Source organism: Lemur catta, chromosome 11 (assembly GCF_020740605.2).
Source record: "Lemur catta isolate mLemCat1 chromosome 11, mLemCat1.pri, whole genome shotgun sequence".
Taxonomy (NCBI): domain Eukaryota; kingdom Metazoa; phylum Chordata; class Mammalia; order Primates; family Lemuridae; genus Lemur; species Lemur catta.
Genome location: NC_059138.1, coordinates 49,306,487 through 49,322,090, shown reverse-complemented (window position 1 = coordinate 49,322,090; position 15,604 = coordinate 49,306,487). Strand labels below are relative to the sequence as shown.

Sequence of the window (15,604 nt, the reverse complement as noted above, 5' to 3'; positions counted from 1 at the left end):
TGGCAGAGGAGCACAGAATAAGGTGAAAAAAATGGGAGGGGAAAAACTAAATGGAGAGAAAAGCAGGCTAAGATGACTGCTTTAGAAGATGCTAAGATGACCAATTTAGAAGAAATATATTGGTGTTAATATACTTTAAAAAAGGCCCAGGAACAGTGGCCCACACCTGTAATCCCAGCACTTTGGGAAACCAAGATGGGAGGATTGCTTGAAGCCAGGAGTCTAAGACCAGCCTGGATAACATAGCAGGAAGCTGTCTCTAAAAAAAACAGAAAAATTAGCTGAGTGTGTGTTATACACCTGTAGTCCCAACTACTCAGGAGTCTGAGGTAGGAGTCTGAAGTAGGAGGATTACTTGAGCTCAGGAGTTTGAGACCAGCCTGAACAAGAGTGAGACCCCTTCTCTACTAAAAACAGAAAAATTATCTGGGTGTGGTGGTGCACACCTGTAGTCCCAGCTACTCAGGAGGCTGAGACAGGAGGATCACCTAAACCCAGGAGTTTGAAGCTGTAGTGAGCTACCAGGATGCCATTGCACTCTACTCAGGGTGACAAAATGAGACTCTCCATCTAAAAAAAATATATAAATAACAGGGAAAAGTAAAATTTAAAATACAACAATACATAAGAAACAGAAACATAAAAACAGTCTGTACAACCTTCAAAGTATTAAAGTGAACTATGATCTGTCAAATGGAGGGGCAAATTAAAAACCACTACAAAAAAGGCAAAACAAAAAATGAGATGGCAGAAGTAAGCCCTAGTACAAAAGTAATTACAAAAAAATTAAATGAGTTAAATTCTATAACCAAAAGCCATATGCTCAGGTTTTATTAAGATAAATGAGGGCCACAAATAAGTTGTTTATAATAAGATACACATGAATATCAGTAAATAAAACTGAAGAGATGGAAAACATCAAGAAAATATGAACCAAAAGAAACCAAGGTCAGAAATTATAATTTCACAGATTATATAGATATAATGCTGGAAAAGAGCATATAAGGACTGAAGAAAGACATTATATATTTCATCCTCTGTGATCTATGTTTGCATCTGTTAGGCTCCTGAGTATGGGGTCCAAGCATGTTGCAAGATTGAGTCAGAGACCTCTGCATAAAGAAAGGTCTGATCAAGGAGACATTCTAAGTTGGTGATCTAGAAAACAAACCAATAAATAAACAAATACCAAAGAAAATTTTCCTCTCATGGCCATGGTTTTGGGTGGAATATAGAAAAGAAAGCAGTGGCTAATAATAAAATTCCAGCTTTGAAAATGGCTAAACAGAACATTCTAAAAAAGGTATTTGACATTAAAAATAAATGGATGAGCTAAAAATCAGATATAATGGAAGAAAGAACTAATAAAATAGAAGACAGATATGGGAAAATTATAATATTAAATATTTTCAAAATACTATGAAAAAGTAACTGTCACACTAAGATATCCAGCAAAATTATCTTCCCAGAAAAGTGGTGCAAGCATATTTTCAGAGAGATGTGCCAAAAAATCCCCACTAAAACAACTTCAGCAATCATAATTCAACAAAAAGAAAAATAACCTAGAAATCCAAATCACTCACACAAAATTAAAATTGATCTTATACAGACAAAGAGTAGAGTGATGATTGCCAGAGTCTGGGAAGGGTAGCAGGGAGTGGGGGCTAAAGTGAGGATGGTTAATGGGTGCAAAAATATAGTCAGATAGTTAGATAGAATGAACAATATTTGATAGCACAACAAAGTGACTATAATCAACAGTAACTCAGGGAAACTTTAAAATAACTAAAAGAGTAGAATTGGAATGTACATAACACAAAGAAATGATAAATGCCTGAGATGACAGATACTCCAACCCCAATTTAATTAATTCACATTGTATGCCTGTCTCAAAACATCACACATACCTTATGAAGATAACTGTTTGGTATTTGCACAAGTGCAGGGACACAGACCAGTGGAACAGAACAGAAAATCCAAATATAAAACCATCCTCATAATGCCATCTAATCTTTGATAAAGCAGACAAAAACATACTCTGGGTAAAAGAATCCTTATTCAATAAATGGTGCTGGGAAAATTGGATAGCCACATGTAGAAGACTGAAACAGGACCCACAGCTTTCACCTCTCGCAAAAATCAAATCATGATGGATAAAAGACTTAAACCTTAGGTGCAAAACTATTAGAATTCTAGAAGAAAATTCAGGAAAGACTCTTACAGACATTGGCCTAGGCAAAGAATTTATGAAGAAGACCCCTAAGCCAATCACAGCAACAACAAAAATAAATGAATGGGACCTGATTAAATTAAAAAGCTTCTGCACAGCCAAAGAAACAGTCACAAGAATAAACAGACAACCTACAGAATAGGAAAAAATTTTCACACACTACACATCAGATAAAGGACTGATAACAAGAATCTATTTACAACTCAGGAAAATCAGTAAGAAAAATCGAACAACCCTATCAAAAAGTGGGCAAAGGACATGAATAGAAATTTTTCAAAAGAAGATATAAGAATGGCTAACAAACACATGAAAACATCTCTAATCATCATCTCTAATGATGATCTCTAATCATCAGGGAAATGCAAATCAAAACCACAATGAGATATCACTGAACTCCAGTGACAATGGCCTTTATCAAAAAGTCCCAAAACAATACATGCTGGCATGCATGTGGAGAGACAGGAACACTTATATACTGCTGGTGGGACTGCAAACTAGTGCAACCACTGTGGAAAGCAATATGGAGATACCTTAAACAGAGTCAAGCAGACCTACCATTCGATCCAGCAATCCCATTATTGGGCATCTACCCAAAGGAACAAAAGTCATTCTATAAAAAAGACACCTGTACCCAAATGTTTATAGCAGCACAATTCACAACTGCAAAGATGTGGAAACAACCTAAATGCCCATCAATTCATGAGTGGATTAGTAAAATGTGGTATATGTATACCATGGAGTAGTACTCAGCTATAAGAAATAATGGTGATATAGAATCCCTTCTGTTCTCCTGGAGAGAGTTGGAACCCATTCTATTAAGTGAAGTAGCCCAAGAATGGAAAAATAAGCACCACATGTACTCACCAGCAAATTGGTTTCCCTGATCATCACCTAAGTGCACATCTGGGAATAACACCAATTGGGTATCGGAATGAGGTGAGGGGTGGGGGAGAGGATGGGTGTATACCTACATGATGAGTGCGATGCACACTGCCTGGGGAATGGACACACTTGAATGTTCTGACTCAGGGGAATGGGGGTGGGGGAGGGGATGGGGGCATAACTACATGATGAGTGCAATGCGCACTGTCTGGGCAATGGACACTCTTGAAGCTCTGACTCAGGGGGATGGGTGGGACATGGGCAATATATATAACCTGAACTTTTGTACCCCCATAATAAGCTGAAATAAATAATATAAAAAAAGATTTGTATTCATAATAATTAAAACAATGTATATAACCTGAGCTTTTGTACCCCCATGAAGAGCTGAAATAAAAAATAAAAAATAAAAAAAATAAAAATTTAAAAAATATAACAGTATATGGGAGGATGTACATAGGTTAAAAAAGTAAAGTACCTAGAACAATGCCTGATATAAACATTTAATAAATATTATTATTATTTTTAACTGTTACTAGTCATCTTCACAAACTGTCCTATAATCCAACATATCCTGAAAAGTATAATTATATGCCTGCTCAAAACATCTTCTTGCTGTATTTCTTTTCTAGACTTAATGTACTAGAACTAGTCCTTTTCCCAAGGAATCCACTTACTCAAGTTAGAAATCTCGGTATCATAACACTCTATTCCTCCTCCTCCTTCATCAGCCAAAACATTTTCACAATCCTAGCTCTGAAACATTAGGGACATCTCTTACTAGATGGTGATTATCTTCAGGACGGGGATTGTGTTTTTTTTTTCCCACGAGTTCATAAAACCTCCTATACTCTTGACACCTACGTATCCCTGGCACCTAGGAAAATTTCCCCCATCTTAGAAAATGCATCTTGGATATGTGTGTGTGCAAATATTACATATGTACATATTTTATATATATACACAGTACCTTACAGCTTTGGCCTGATTATAACATTTTTGATGTATATAAAGATTATCATTCTATTCAAGAATTCAATTTTTCAAGCAGACCTTAGAAACATCTATAGATTTCATTTAATTAATTTTCAGTGCTGATGAGATTAGGCAAAATCCAGATCACTCATACAATACTGGTAATAGGATAAATTGGTACAACTCTTTTATAAGACACACTTTAAGAGTTATCAAATTTTTCATTGAATTTACCTGAATATCCCCCCAAAATTATAATATTTATTTGTATAAGGATGTTCATTATTCTTTTCTTTATAATGGAGACAAAATGGAAAAAAGCCTAAATAATAAATTATAGTTTTGAAATCGCAGTGAACTATTTCAGAACTATTAAAGTTATCATTATAATGGCTATAGTAATATAAATAAATGCTTTTGTTATTAAAAAAAACCACATGCTGGGATTACAATTATGTAAAAAGTGTGTGTTTATATAAATCCTAAAAATGCAACTGGAGTTTGTAATCCTTAATAATTTCTCACACTGAAACAAATGTTTTGTACAAAGTAGTTTTAATCATATGCACACTGCACAACAAGCCATTCAGCTATAAATTAAGATTTTAAAAACATATTTCAAAATGTCAAATACCTTTGGGTAAACTTCAAATATGGTGTATAGTCTATTACAGCAGGAAAGTTGCCATCCAATCCCTCTCCCTTTAGGCAGAAGCTAAGACAATAGACAATAAATACTCCACATTAATACATAAAATTTTAAATCAAAATTAAGTGTTATAAACAATCTCTTCCTAGAGACATTTCTTTCATAAAACTTCAGGTCAACTTTTGCAATTTACTTGTTATAAATAAATACCTCAATAAAAAACATTCTACCTTCAATACCAATGACAAAGCACTGTACAAGTAAATGTACTCTTATATAAATATATCAAGCATAAGTAAAATTTACTAAGAAATCTGTTCAAATCTTGTCTCTTTATTTGATACTATCTTGCTCTTTATTGGACTTTCAAGAGGTCAATAGAGAATTTTCAAAAAATATTTCTTCTTTACATTTAGATACAAATTCTCAGATGACACTCAATATCCCCCCAAAAGATCTGACTGATTAGAAAACAAGGGTATTCAAAACTATCTTAATAGGTGAAAAGGCTTGGATCTTAGTCCTACATAGGATTCTGAAAATCTTCTAATCTCTAATCAATCCTTTCTGAGGCCATGGGAACAAGAAAAAGATTAGGAGACTTGTCTGAAATCGTACTGTGAGTCCTGCAGCACCAGTGAAGGTATTCTAGATCTCCTGGTCCCCCAGTCCAGTAATCTGTTTTTGTATAATGGTACATACAGTAAGATAACAAACAAACAGAAAAAGGTGCTTGGTTTTATGATTACTATTGTTAAAAGAAAAAATGACATCTTCTAGGAAGATAAACTTAAGAATAATTATAAGACACAGGTTGATCTTTCAAAGGAAAAAATTCATCTCCCACCTTAGGGTTTCTTTCAGAAGTCTGTCTGCTAAAATACTTGTTCTAATATATTAACATTGAGTGTATGTATGTATTTTTCCAATCTTGAATAAGGAGAGAAAGTGGTAACACTTTATATGGGCTTTCCCTCATTTACAGAAATATTGCTAATGTATCTTTAAAATATATGCCTCTAGCTGATTACACAGTATCAATGAGTTACACTAAACCAAAAGTTAACATTCTTAACTGGGGTTTTTGTTTGTTTTTTTTTTTTTTTTCTAAAAAACAACAAACAAACAAAACCTAGGCTATAAAAAATTTAGAGCCAGGGAAATGCCTTATAAAAAGTTAACATCCTTGGAGGCATCAAAAAGACAACCTCATACTCCATCTATCACATTCATCCTAAAAAATTAAGCTAATTAACCTAATACTAGTTTATTAAATCTCAGAGAAAAGTTAGACTTACAAAATGATAAATATTTAGAAAGGAAGTGATTTACTAGAAAAAACCTCAGTGAAAATAAGCAGCATTATTTTTTAATTCAAGACCTAAAACTAGATTTTCATTAATCTTATTTTAATATTCTTGAATTTTTAAATGATATATTTCAATTAAAATACAATATTTCCTTCATTCTTACATTTTTCTTATAGACAAATCTTTTATCTTTAATATAACGTAAAATCTGGGCTCAATTAAAGAGATAAAAAAAGATGTTTCCATAAATCTAAAAAGAACTTACATTGTCCATTTTTAGCACTTGTTATCTTAGTGTGGAACTAATTCATCTTGATAATAAAAGCAAATATTAACAAATACTATTTGATAATCTAGATACATAACATAAGAAAAATAAGAAACCCAAGATATTCTATCAGGATCTTCTTTATCCTGTCACATGAGATAATGAGAATCCTTTTGGCTTTGAATCTATTTTTAGTCTGTTTCTTCTCATTTTAAAATAGTAGCTGAAAAATACTAAGAGATAAGATCCATAACCTTCCTGTAGTGGAGGTGGAAGGGATGTAGTCTAAGCTTTCCTTTTATCCAAGCTAGAGAGCAAGCCTGTTAGTTACTTAAGTTTGAGACAGTGTCTTTTCTGAGAGCAAATCAGTTTGGAAAACAAACTGATGTCATTCAAAAGGGAATGACATGAATCAAATAGCAATATCCAACTGTGCGTTTTATTGAGAAAACTGAAAGAAAAAAATCATAAGTAGAAACTATTATAAGGTAGAATGTTTAAAAATTGAATGCATTTGGTTATATTAAGTACCTGAAATCAATAGCATTGAGTCCTAGCAGCATGCCAGCAAGCATATTTGCTTCCTCACCCAAGACAATTGCTCCATCTTCATAAAATCTCCTAAAAAACGAAATGGATGAATATGTAAATATTTGAAACACAGTAAAGTTTATTTCAGAGAAATCATTTACAACCCAAACTATTAGAGGAAGGGCTAAATTTTATTTAATTTATATTAAAAAAACCATACTTTGATCACTGAAGTTTTGAAGATATTTAAACCAAAAAAAAAAAAAAAAAAAAACCACACAAAAAATCAAAGAAACAAAAACCTGCCACTGTAACAAAAAGCATTCTAAGTGTTTTTTCCCCTTTTAAAAAGAATCCTCAAAGTCACTACTTCAATGGGTATCTAGCCTGCTCAGCATTTTTCCCTAATAGAGCAGCACTATAAATTAAAGCGAAAGGAGGAAAATTCAGAGTTATTTATACTTGTCTCTTTTCAAAACTAAGTAGACTCAAGTTCTATACATAAAACAAAAAGAATTTGTGTTCTTCTGTAATTCCAAGGGTTATTGACTAAAATAAGAATTCATTAGTAATGTATGCTAACCTTAATCCTGCAATCCTAATAGGGCAGATGGCTGCATATGAAAAAAAAAGTATTATCTCTTTGATAAAAATGTGAATATGAATCTTATCTCTGCTAAACTTGCAAAGCCTTTTGTTTTGGTTATTAGTTTTTAAAATACTTTTTAAAAAATATAATATGGGCTTAAGGTATTTTTCCAAAAAAGAATGTAAGATCAATTAATTAACTTCTTCTTTAAAAAGTACTATGTAAAGACTAGTAAATGTCAGTAACCAGGGATCATTACACCATTACATCTATTTATATTACATATAGACAATGAATACCACTCTATACCACCTCACTAAGATGAAAACATTTTAGTAAATGAAACATCTTGCTCTTTTCAGTATTCCTGAGTTAATAAAGGCTGTAAAAAGATTCTTATATGCACATAATCCTACCATCAATTGTGAACAGTTGTTTACAGTTTACCAAGTACTTTTACAAACATATCATTTGGTCCATGTGAAAAAAACCTCATGAATTAAATGCAGAAGGAATCATCATTAGTTTCAAATTTACCATCAAGGAAAGTAAGACATTAAAACAATTTGCACAATTCACGTAGATGAGCTGCTCAAGGAGGCAACCCAATTCTTCTTCCTTTAAATTCTATATATCTTCTATTAGACCACATCACTTTTTATAAAACCAAAATATTTTAAGAGAACTTAACCTATGCTATGGTGCATAAAGAATTTTAAATGAATAAAAAGTATAAAAAGGAAAATAATGGAAAACTATTGACTCTCTGACAGACACAGGGCTGTAAACAAATATGGTGGGAAGACCAGCTTGGAATAAGTGTTTTCTGTGTCCTTGGACTTACAGGAATTGCTTTTACTAATTTACATAAAAGAAAAGACTAAAACTTTCAGCTAACAAAGATTACTAAAACAAATGGAAGGATTTTTTACATAGTCTATTGAGGTATTCCACAGAAAGATAAAGATATTTAGAGAAATACAGATACAGACATAGATATAGATATCAGAGATTTTTGTCCTTGCCTCAGTGACTGTTGGCAGAATATATTATTGACTCTTGGAAGAACTATGCTTCCAATGGTTCCAGATGACCAAATTCTATATAACATATGCTTTAGAAAAGAATTCTAAAAAAATTTCCCAGTTTTTATATTGGGAATCACCCATTATTCCTAGTAGTTCTTATATATAAGGTCTCTACTGTTATAGACCTTTTATTATTGTTATGACTTTTTTTATTCACCACCTTGATCCCACCATTGTTAAAATTACATTCTAAGAATCAGATCAAAACTATTATTGCTGCTAACGTAAACAAGTATTTGAAAGGGTTGAAGAATATAAAAAACAAGAAATTAACTGCTTTCAGAGATTCTTTTTAAAGTCTAAAGGTCTTTTATACATGTGTATATATAGTATTGTCTTAATAAGGTTTTTTCGCTTTAGTTTTAGTCAATAGTAAATGAGTAAATTCTTTAAGCTAATGATTTTTTAAGACAAGTGAAATGCTTGATATATGTAAAATCAATAATTCCACTCAAATAAAACCGTATCTCAAGCATAACACTGCATAGACCTGACTTATTACAGCAACAGAGGGAAGGGGAGAATGGAAGAAGGACTAGTTAAGAGGATTGTTCATTATATGCTGAATTTTTTCATTATTAGTTTGGTTAAGAAAAAAAATATTTTTCAGGAAATGTACTTCTAAGTTTGGGATAATATATTTTAAAATAATTATATTTAAAAGAATACTAAACTGGAGTGATCTGAAAAGACAGTATTTTTATCATTTAATTGAAGACTTAAGTCATTCATGTGTATTAAAGAGGTAGAAGCTGTCTTGAAAAATTAATTTATTTCACTAATCAACTAATATATCAACAATTTTCACGGAAAATATGATTCCTGCTTTCAATACTTTCAAAGACCTCAAAAGATTATAAAATTTCAACCTTTTCACTTTATTGGACAGAAAAATTGAAACACCAATAAAGTTTGCTTATATAACCAAGGTTATATAATAAATAAGCCAAGAGTAAAGCCTGAGATGACTAATCCAATAATAGTAAGTTATACAGTAAATAAATTCCTTTCCTTTTGTTAAAATTTTTCTTTTTTTTGAGACAGAATCTCACTGTGTTGCCTGGGCTAGAGTGCAGTAGCGTCATCCTAGCTTACAGCAACCTCAAACTCCTGGGCTCAAGTGATCCTCCTGCCTAACCCTCCCCAGTAGCTGGGACTATAGGCGTGCACCACGACACCTGGCTAATTTTTCTATTTTTAGTAGAGAGGGTGTCTCACTCTTACCCAGATTAGTCTGGAATTCCTAAGCAAGCGATCTTCCCTCCTCATCCTCCCAGAGTGCTAGGATTAGAGGCGTGAGCCACTGCACCCAGCCAAAAAATATTTTTTGTTCTAAAGAAAATATTAATATTTTTATGAGAAGAATCTAACCAAAACAGTGTACTACTGAATTTCAAGAACATATTATAAATAGTGAAAGTACTAAGATAAAATATATACATGAAACTTCCATTTAAAGATTTATATATTAGACTATATTTTTAAATGTAGTTTTGTGTTTTAGAAACAAGGAAAAATTACAACTATTTAAAATTAGTATGATATGAAGGAAAAAATTCCCATTCTTATTAAGTATATGCTTTCCAATTATTTAGATGTTGACTAGAAAAGTATTTCAAATAATACCCTTATAAGAATAATACGCTTTTATTTTATCACATATGACTTAACTCTAATTGAAATATATCCATATAATGCTACCTTATTAATCTCATGATTCTACTCAAAAGACCTATGCCAAGGTAATGATTCTATAGATGAAAAAAAAAGGTTTGTTTACATTATTTCATACATATTGCAGTATTATTAATCATAGTGTAGAACCATATAGCCAAATAAATAAACAACTCAAAAAGGGTGGTAAAGTATATTATGGGACAACATAAAATATGATATTGCATAGCCACATTGAAAATGTTTATGGAAGTATTAAAAGTATTAGGCAAATGCTTAATATTAATATTACAATGCAGAGTTAAAAAGCAGGATGTATAAGAGAAGAAAGCACAATGCAATAATTATTTTAAGAATATACCCAGAAAAAAAGACCGAAAGAAAATATATTTAACAATGGCTATTTTGGGTACAGAATTAAGGATGATTATTTTCCCCTTTATTTAGATTTTTGGAATTCTGAACAATCAGAGATATATGGAGCTATGTAAATCAAGCTAATGTAAGAATCACAAGTATCCCTGAGGGAGAAGAAGAAAAAGAAAAAGCATGGAAAACCTATTTAAGGGGGTAATTGAGGAAAACTTCCCTGGTATTGATAGAAATTCAGACATCCAGATACAAGATGATCATTGAAAATCTCGATAATTCATAGCAAAAAAGACCTTACCAAGGCACATAGTCATCACTCTGGCCAAAGTCAAAGTGAAGAAGAAAATTCCACAAGCTCCAAGATGAAAGCAACAACTAACTTACAAAAGAAAATCCTACAGACTAATGGCAGACTTCTCAGCAGAGACCTTACAAGCCAGAAGGGATTGGGGTCCCATTTGCAGTCTTCTTAAACAGAATAACTGCCAGCCAAGAATCCTGTATCCTGAAAAACTAAGTTTTACAATAAAGTCTTCTCCAGACAAGCAAACTCTAAGGGAATTTGTACTAGACCGGCCCTACAGGAAATGCTTAAAAATGCTCTATACATGGAACAGTACAATCAATACACATCAGTATAAAAACATCAGAAAGTTAAAGTTCACAGCTCTTACAAAACTGTAACACAAGGGGGAAAACAAAGCAACTAGTTATCATTCAACATGATGAACAGAACAGTATCTCACATATCATTACTAGCACTAAACATAAATGGTCTTACTGTTCTACTTAAAAGATACCAATTGGCTGAATGGATTAAAAAACACAACCCAACTATATGCTGTCTCCAAGAAACCCATCTAACTCACAAAGATTCTCATAGACTCAAGATGAAGGGATGGAAAAAATATTTCACATAAATGGAAATCAAAAGTGAGCAGGAGTAGCTATTCTCATATCAGATAAAGTACACTTTAAATCAACAATCATTAAAAAAGACAAAGATTGTCATTATATAATGACAAAGGGAGCAATTCAGAAAGAAGATATAACAATCCTAAATATCCTAAATATAAATGTACCTAACACAGGAGCTTCCAGATTCATAAAACAAATTCTACTAAATCTAAGCAAAGAAATAACAGCAGCATAATAGCCAAGACTTCAACACTCCATTGACAGAACTGGATAGATCATCAAGGCAAAAAAATCAACAAAGAAACACTGGACTTAAACAGGACTCAAGGACAAATGGACCCAAATTTTCTATATGAGGGAAAACTGTATTAATAAAAATATTTTAAAATGAAATTAAAAGTCAAGTATCTAAAGTACACAGAGAAATATTCATGCTAAGTTTACACTAGAATAGATATTATTAATAAATGGGGATTTACTACTTCGAAACACCAAAACTCTTCTTATAAAACCTCCTCCTATAAAACTGAACAGTAAGTGGTAAAAAATACTTTCCATCTTCCATTTTTCCTCTTGCCTATCTACCACTGTGAAGACTTAGTCCTAAAAGGCAGAAAGAATTAGCCCTAAAAGGTCCAGCTTCTTGTTTTTCTCGTATCTTTCTAAATATCACAGCAACATCACACAATCTTGATATCTAATATTGAAAATAATGCTATGCTCTTACTTTTATGTGGAATCTAAAAAAGCTTAACTCAGAAGTAGAGAGTATAATGGTGGTTACTAAGTGCTGGGCATGGGGAAGTGGGAGTGGGCAGAAGGGTGGAGAAGATATTGGTCAAAGGATACAAAATTTCAGTTAGATCGAAGGAAAAAATCAAGAGATCTATTGTACAACATGGTGACTACAGTTAATAGCAATATGTTATATTCTTGAAAATTGCCAAAAGAGTGGATTTTAAGTGTTCTCACCACCAAAAAATAAGCATGTGAGGAAATGTATATGTTAATTAGCTCGATTTAGTCATTCCACAACATATACATATTTCAAAACAACATGTACATGATAAATATATAGAATTTTTGTCAATTAAAATAAGTTAAAACAAATGAAAAAAAGAAAATAATGCTAGAAAACAAGAAGATATCATCTCATGAAGAACATTTTCAGTATTTAAAAATTGTAGAAGTCTTTCTCTAGTAACATGTTAAGCCAGTCCTAATTCTGATTTGTATTCCCTCATGAAAACTAATATAAAGACCACCAAAAGAAACTATGAAAAACAACTGGTTGTATTCCATTATTTGGGTACTAGTTTTACTTTAAAAGAGAATCTACACAGAAACTTCATTCCCTTTAGGAGGTACTAGGAGTAATTGTTTTCTTAGGAAGTAGACACAAAATGAAGACTGGTTGAAAAGAAGGGAGAGATGACAGAGCAAAGCTAAACTAGGAAATTTAATCAGATATCAGAAAACAAAAAACAAAATAGCAATTTTTCTAGTTCTCTCTAAATAGCAATTTTTAAAGGGCAGTTAGAACACTTAATGCTCTTAGGTCACACATCTGTATGGAAGAACAAGAAGAGTATTCTTATTTTTACTATAGAATAATGCCAAATATTTCATAAAGGTTTTCCTTAATTGTTTCCAGGCATATGTGGAATTATTGCTTGTATGCAAATTTAAAAATAAGTTTTTGAAAAAATTTGCTAAAAGAGTTTTCAGATATTTAAGTCAAAAATTATTTGTATGAACAAAACAGACAATAGTTAAATATTACTCAGAACTTTTAAAACCAACTATTCTAGAGATAACCTTACATTTGAGATTTTGTGTTTTCCCTGTCCAAAGTGAAACTCACTTCTCTTCATTCAATTATAAAAATCTCATGTATAACTTTAATAAGCCTTATAATCTTTAAAAAACTGCTTAGTTCACATATAATACAATGCAACCATTTAAAGTACATTTAAAGTACAATTCAATGGTTTCTCACATATTCACAGAGTTGTGTAACTATCACCACAATCAATATTATCATATTTTCATTACCCTCAAAAGAAACCATGTACCCATTAGCAGTCACACCCCATTTTCCCTAGAGCTATCCACCCTCTCAAGCCCATAAAACCAAACTACTTTCTTTCTGTACAGATTTACTTATTCTGGACATTGCATATAAATGGAATCACATACTATCTGGTCTTCTGTGGCTGGCTTTTTTGACTCAGCATGTTTCCTAGATTCATCCATGCTGTACCATGTATCAGTACTTTATTTTTTTTATGGCTGAATAATATTCCATTGTATGGCTATACACTCACATATACTTAGGAGTCATGTGCTATGTCATATGTTAACTCTATGTTTAACCTTTTGAGAAATTGCTAGACTGTTTTTCAAAGTGGCTGTACCATCTTACTTTCCCACCAACAATGTATGAGAGATTCAATTTTTCCAAATCCTTACCAATATTTGTTAGTAAGTGATCTTTTGAACATAGCCATCCTATTAATAGTTGTTATGCAGTGGTATTTCATTACGGTTTTGATTTCCATTTCCTTGATGACTAATAATGTTGAGCAACATTTTGGTGTTTGTTAGCCATTTGTATACCTTCTTTGGAGAAATATCTATTCAGATTCCTTGACTATTTATAAATGGGTTGTCTTTTTATTACTGAGTTGTAAAAGTTCTTTATATACAGTCTAGATACAAGGTCCCTTATCAGATATATGATCTGTAAAATTTTCTCCCATTCTTCAGGTCATCTTTTCACCTTCTTAGTGGTATCCTTTGAAACATAAAATTTTTAATTTTGATTATGTCCAATTTATCTATATTTTCTTTTGTTCTTTGTACACTTGGTATCATACCTAGGAAAATACTGTGTAATCCAAACAAAAATTTACATCTATGTTTTCTTATAAGAGTTTTATATTTAAGTCCAATTCATTTGTAGTTTTTGTATATGCTGTGAGGTAGCAGTCTATAAGCACCTTTTAATAATGTTTATTTATCTTAATAATATAAAACTTTGAAGCATATTCAGATTCCAAAACTCATTCTTAGCATTTAAAAGATTTTGGTAACTTACCACTATTCTATCTACTTTTCTATAATTCAGAAAAGTGTTTATCAATTCATTTTTTCTCTTTGTGACAGCTCAGTAATTTATGAAGTTTTATTTTATATTTTACATCTTCCCCTATTTTTACTAAAATATTGTAAGAATTAACATTATTCAGAACACAACTTTTGTCATTTTAACTTAAATAGTGTGGTATAATTCCAAAGTAATAAATTGGTTTCCATAAAGCTAATTATATCTTTATATTTTCCATATTTGTTACTTTGAATTCTTCTATATTTGTTGCTTCAAATTCTTACTGGAATATTTTCAATATTTTTCAAATATCATTTGTATTTTTTAGTTTAAGTTTTCTAATTATTTTTTAGTCTGTGGGTAAAGAGAAATGAAAACTTTGAGCAAATTAATTCAGTTTTTTTCCCCCACCCCCCCAACCTAATTCAATTTTTAACTCACTTTTCATTTATAGATCTTCCCAGTAACCTAACAAAACAATTCTCTACTTTTTAGCTTAGATTCTTATCTTCATTCTGTCAACTTCCCCACTCTGGCTATTTCCTAATACACCCCAATCCCTAAACCATGATTTTCAAGGTTGTTTGTTGTTTTGTTTTTTTTTTTCAATTGCTCACCAAGACATCTTCCACCCTAGTAAAAAGATCACATAAATTTATTTAATACTTTGGAGCCATAGTCATGTAGTCATGTACTCAAAGAGGAAACTTTATTGTACTTCTACTCCCCACCCTTCTCCACCCAGATTTACCCTTGAATTTTCACTGATTAGTGCTTTCAAGCTTGCCTGCCTTAGTTCATGTAGCTCCTCCTCCAGTACTGAGGTAAACACTTGTATCACCATTTTAAAGAATATCATTACTCTTTATCTGTGAAGAGCAGAACAAGAAGAAATCCACTTGATTCAGATACTCTCAGGATTCCTAAAGGATTAGAGCTCATTTCTCATCCTTCTACAAGCACTTACCTCAGGAAGCATTCAGATAAAGGTAAGGTGCAAATACTTTAA

General features: G+C 31.8%; 1 protein-coding gene across 1 annotated transcript in view; it reads right to left on the bottom strand.

Moving 5' to 3' along the window:
* RUNDC3B (RUN domain containing 3B) overlaps nucleotides 1-15,604 on the bottom strand; it is a 115,237-nt gene that overhangs the window by 38,532 nt on the left and 61,101 nt on the right. Inside the window, exons 5-6 of the mRNA XM_045564783.1 lie at nucleotides 6,846-6,935; nucleotides 4,722-4,802 (exon numbers count right to left, since the gene is read on the bottom strand). Coding sequence (XP_045420739.1) covers nucleotides 4,722-4,802; nucleotides 6,846-6,935 — 171 coding nt within the window. The remainder of the gene's footprint in view (nucleotides 1-4,721; nucleotides 4,803-6,845; nucleotides 6,936-15,604) is intronic.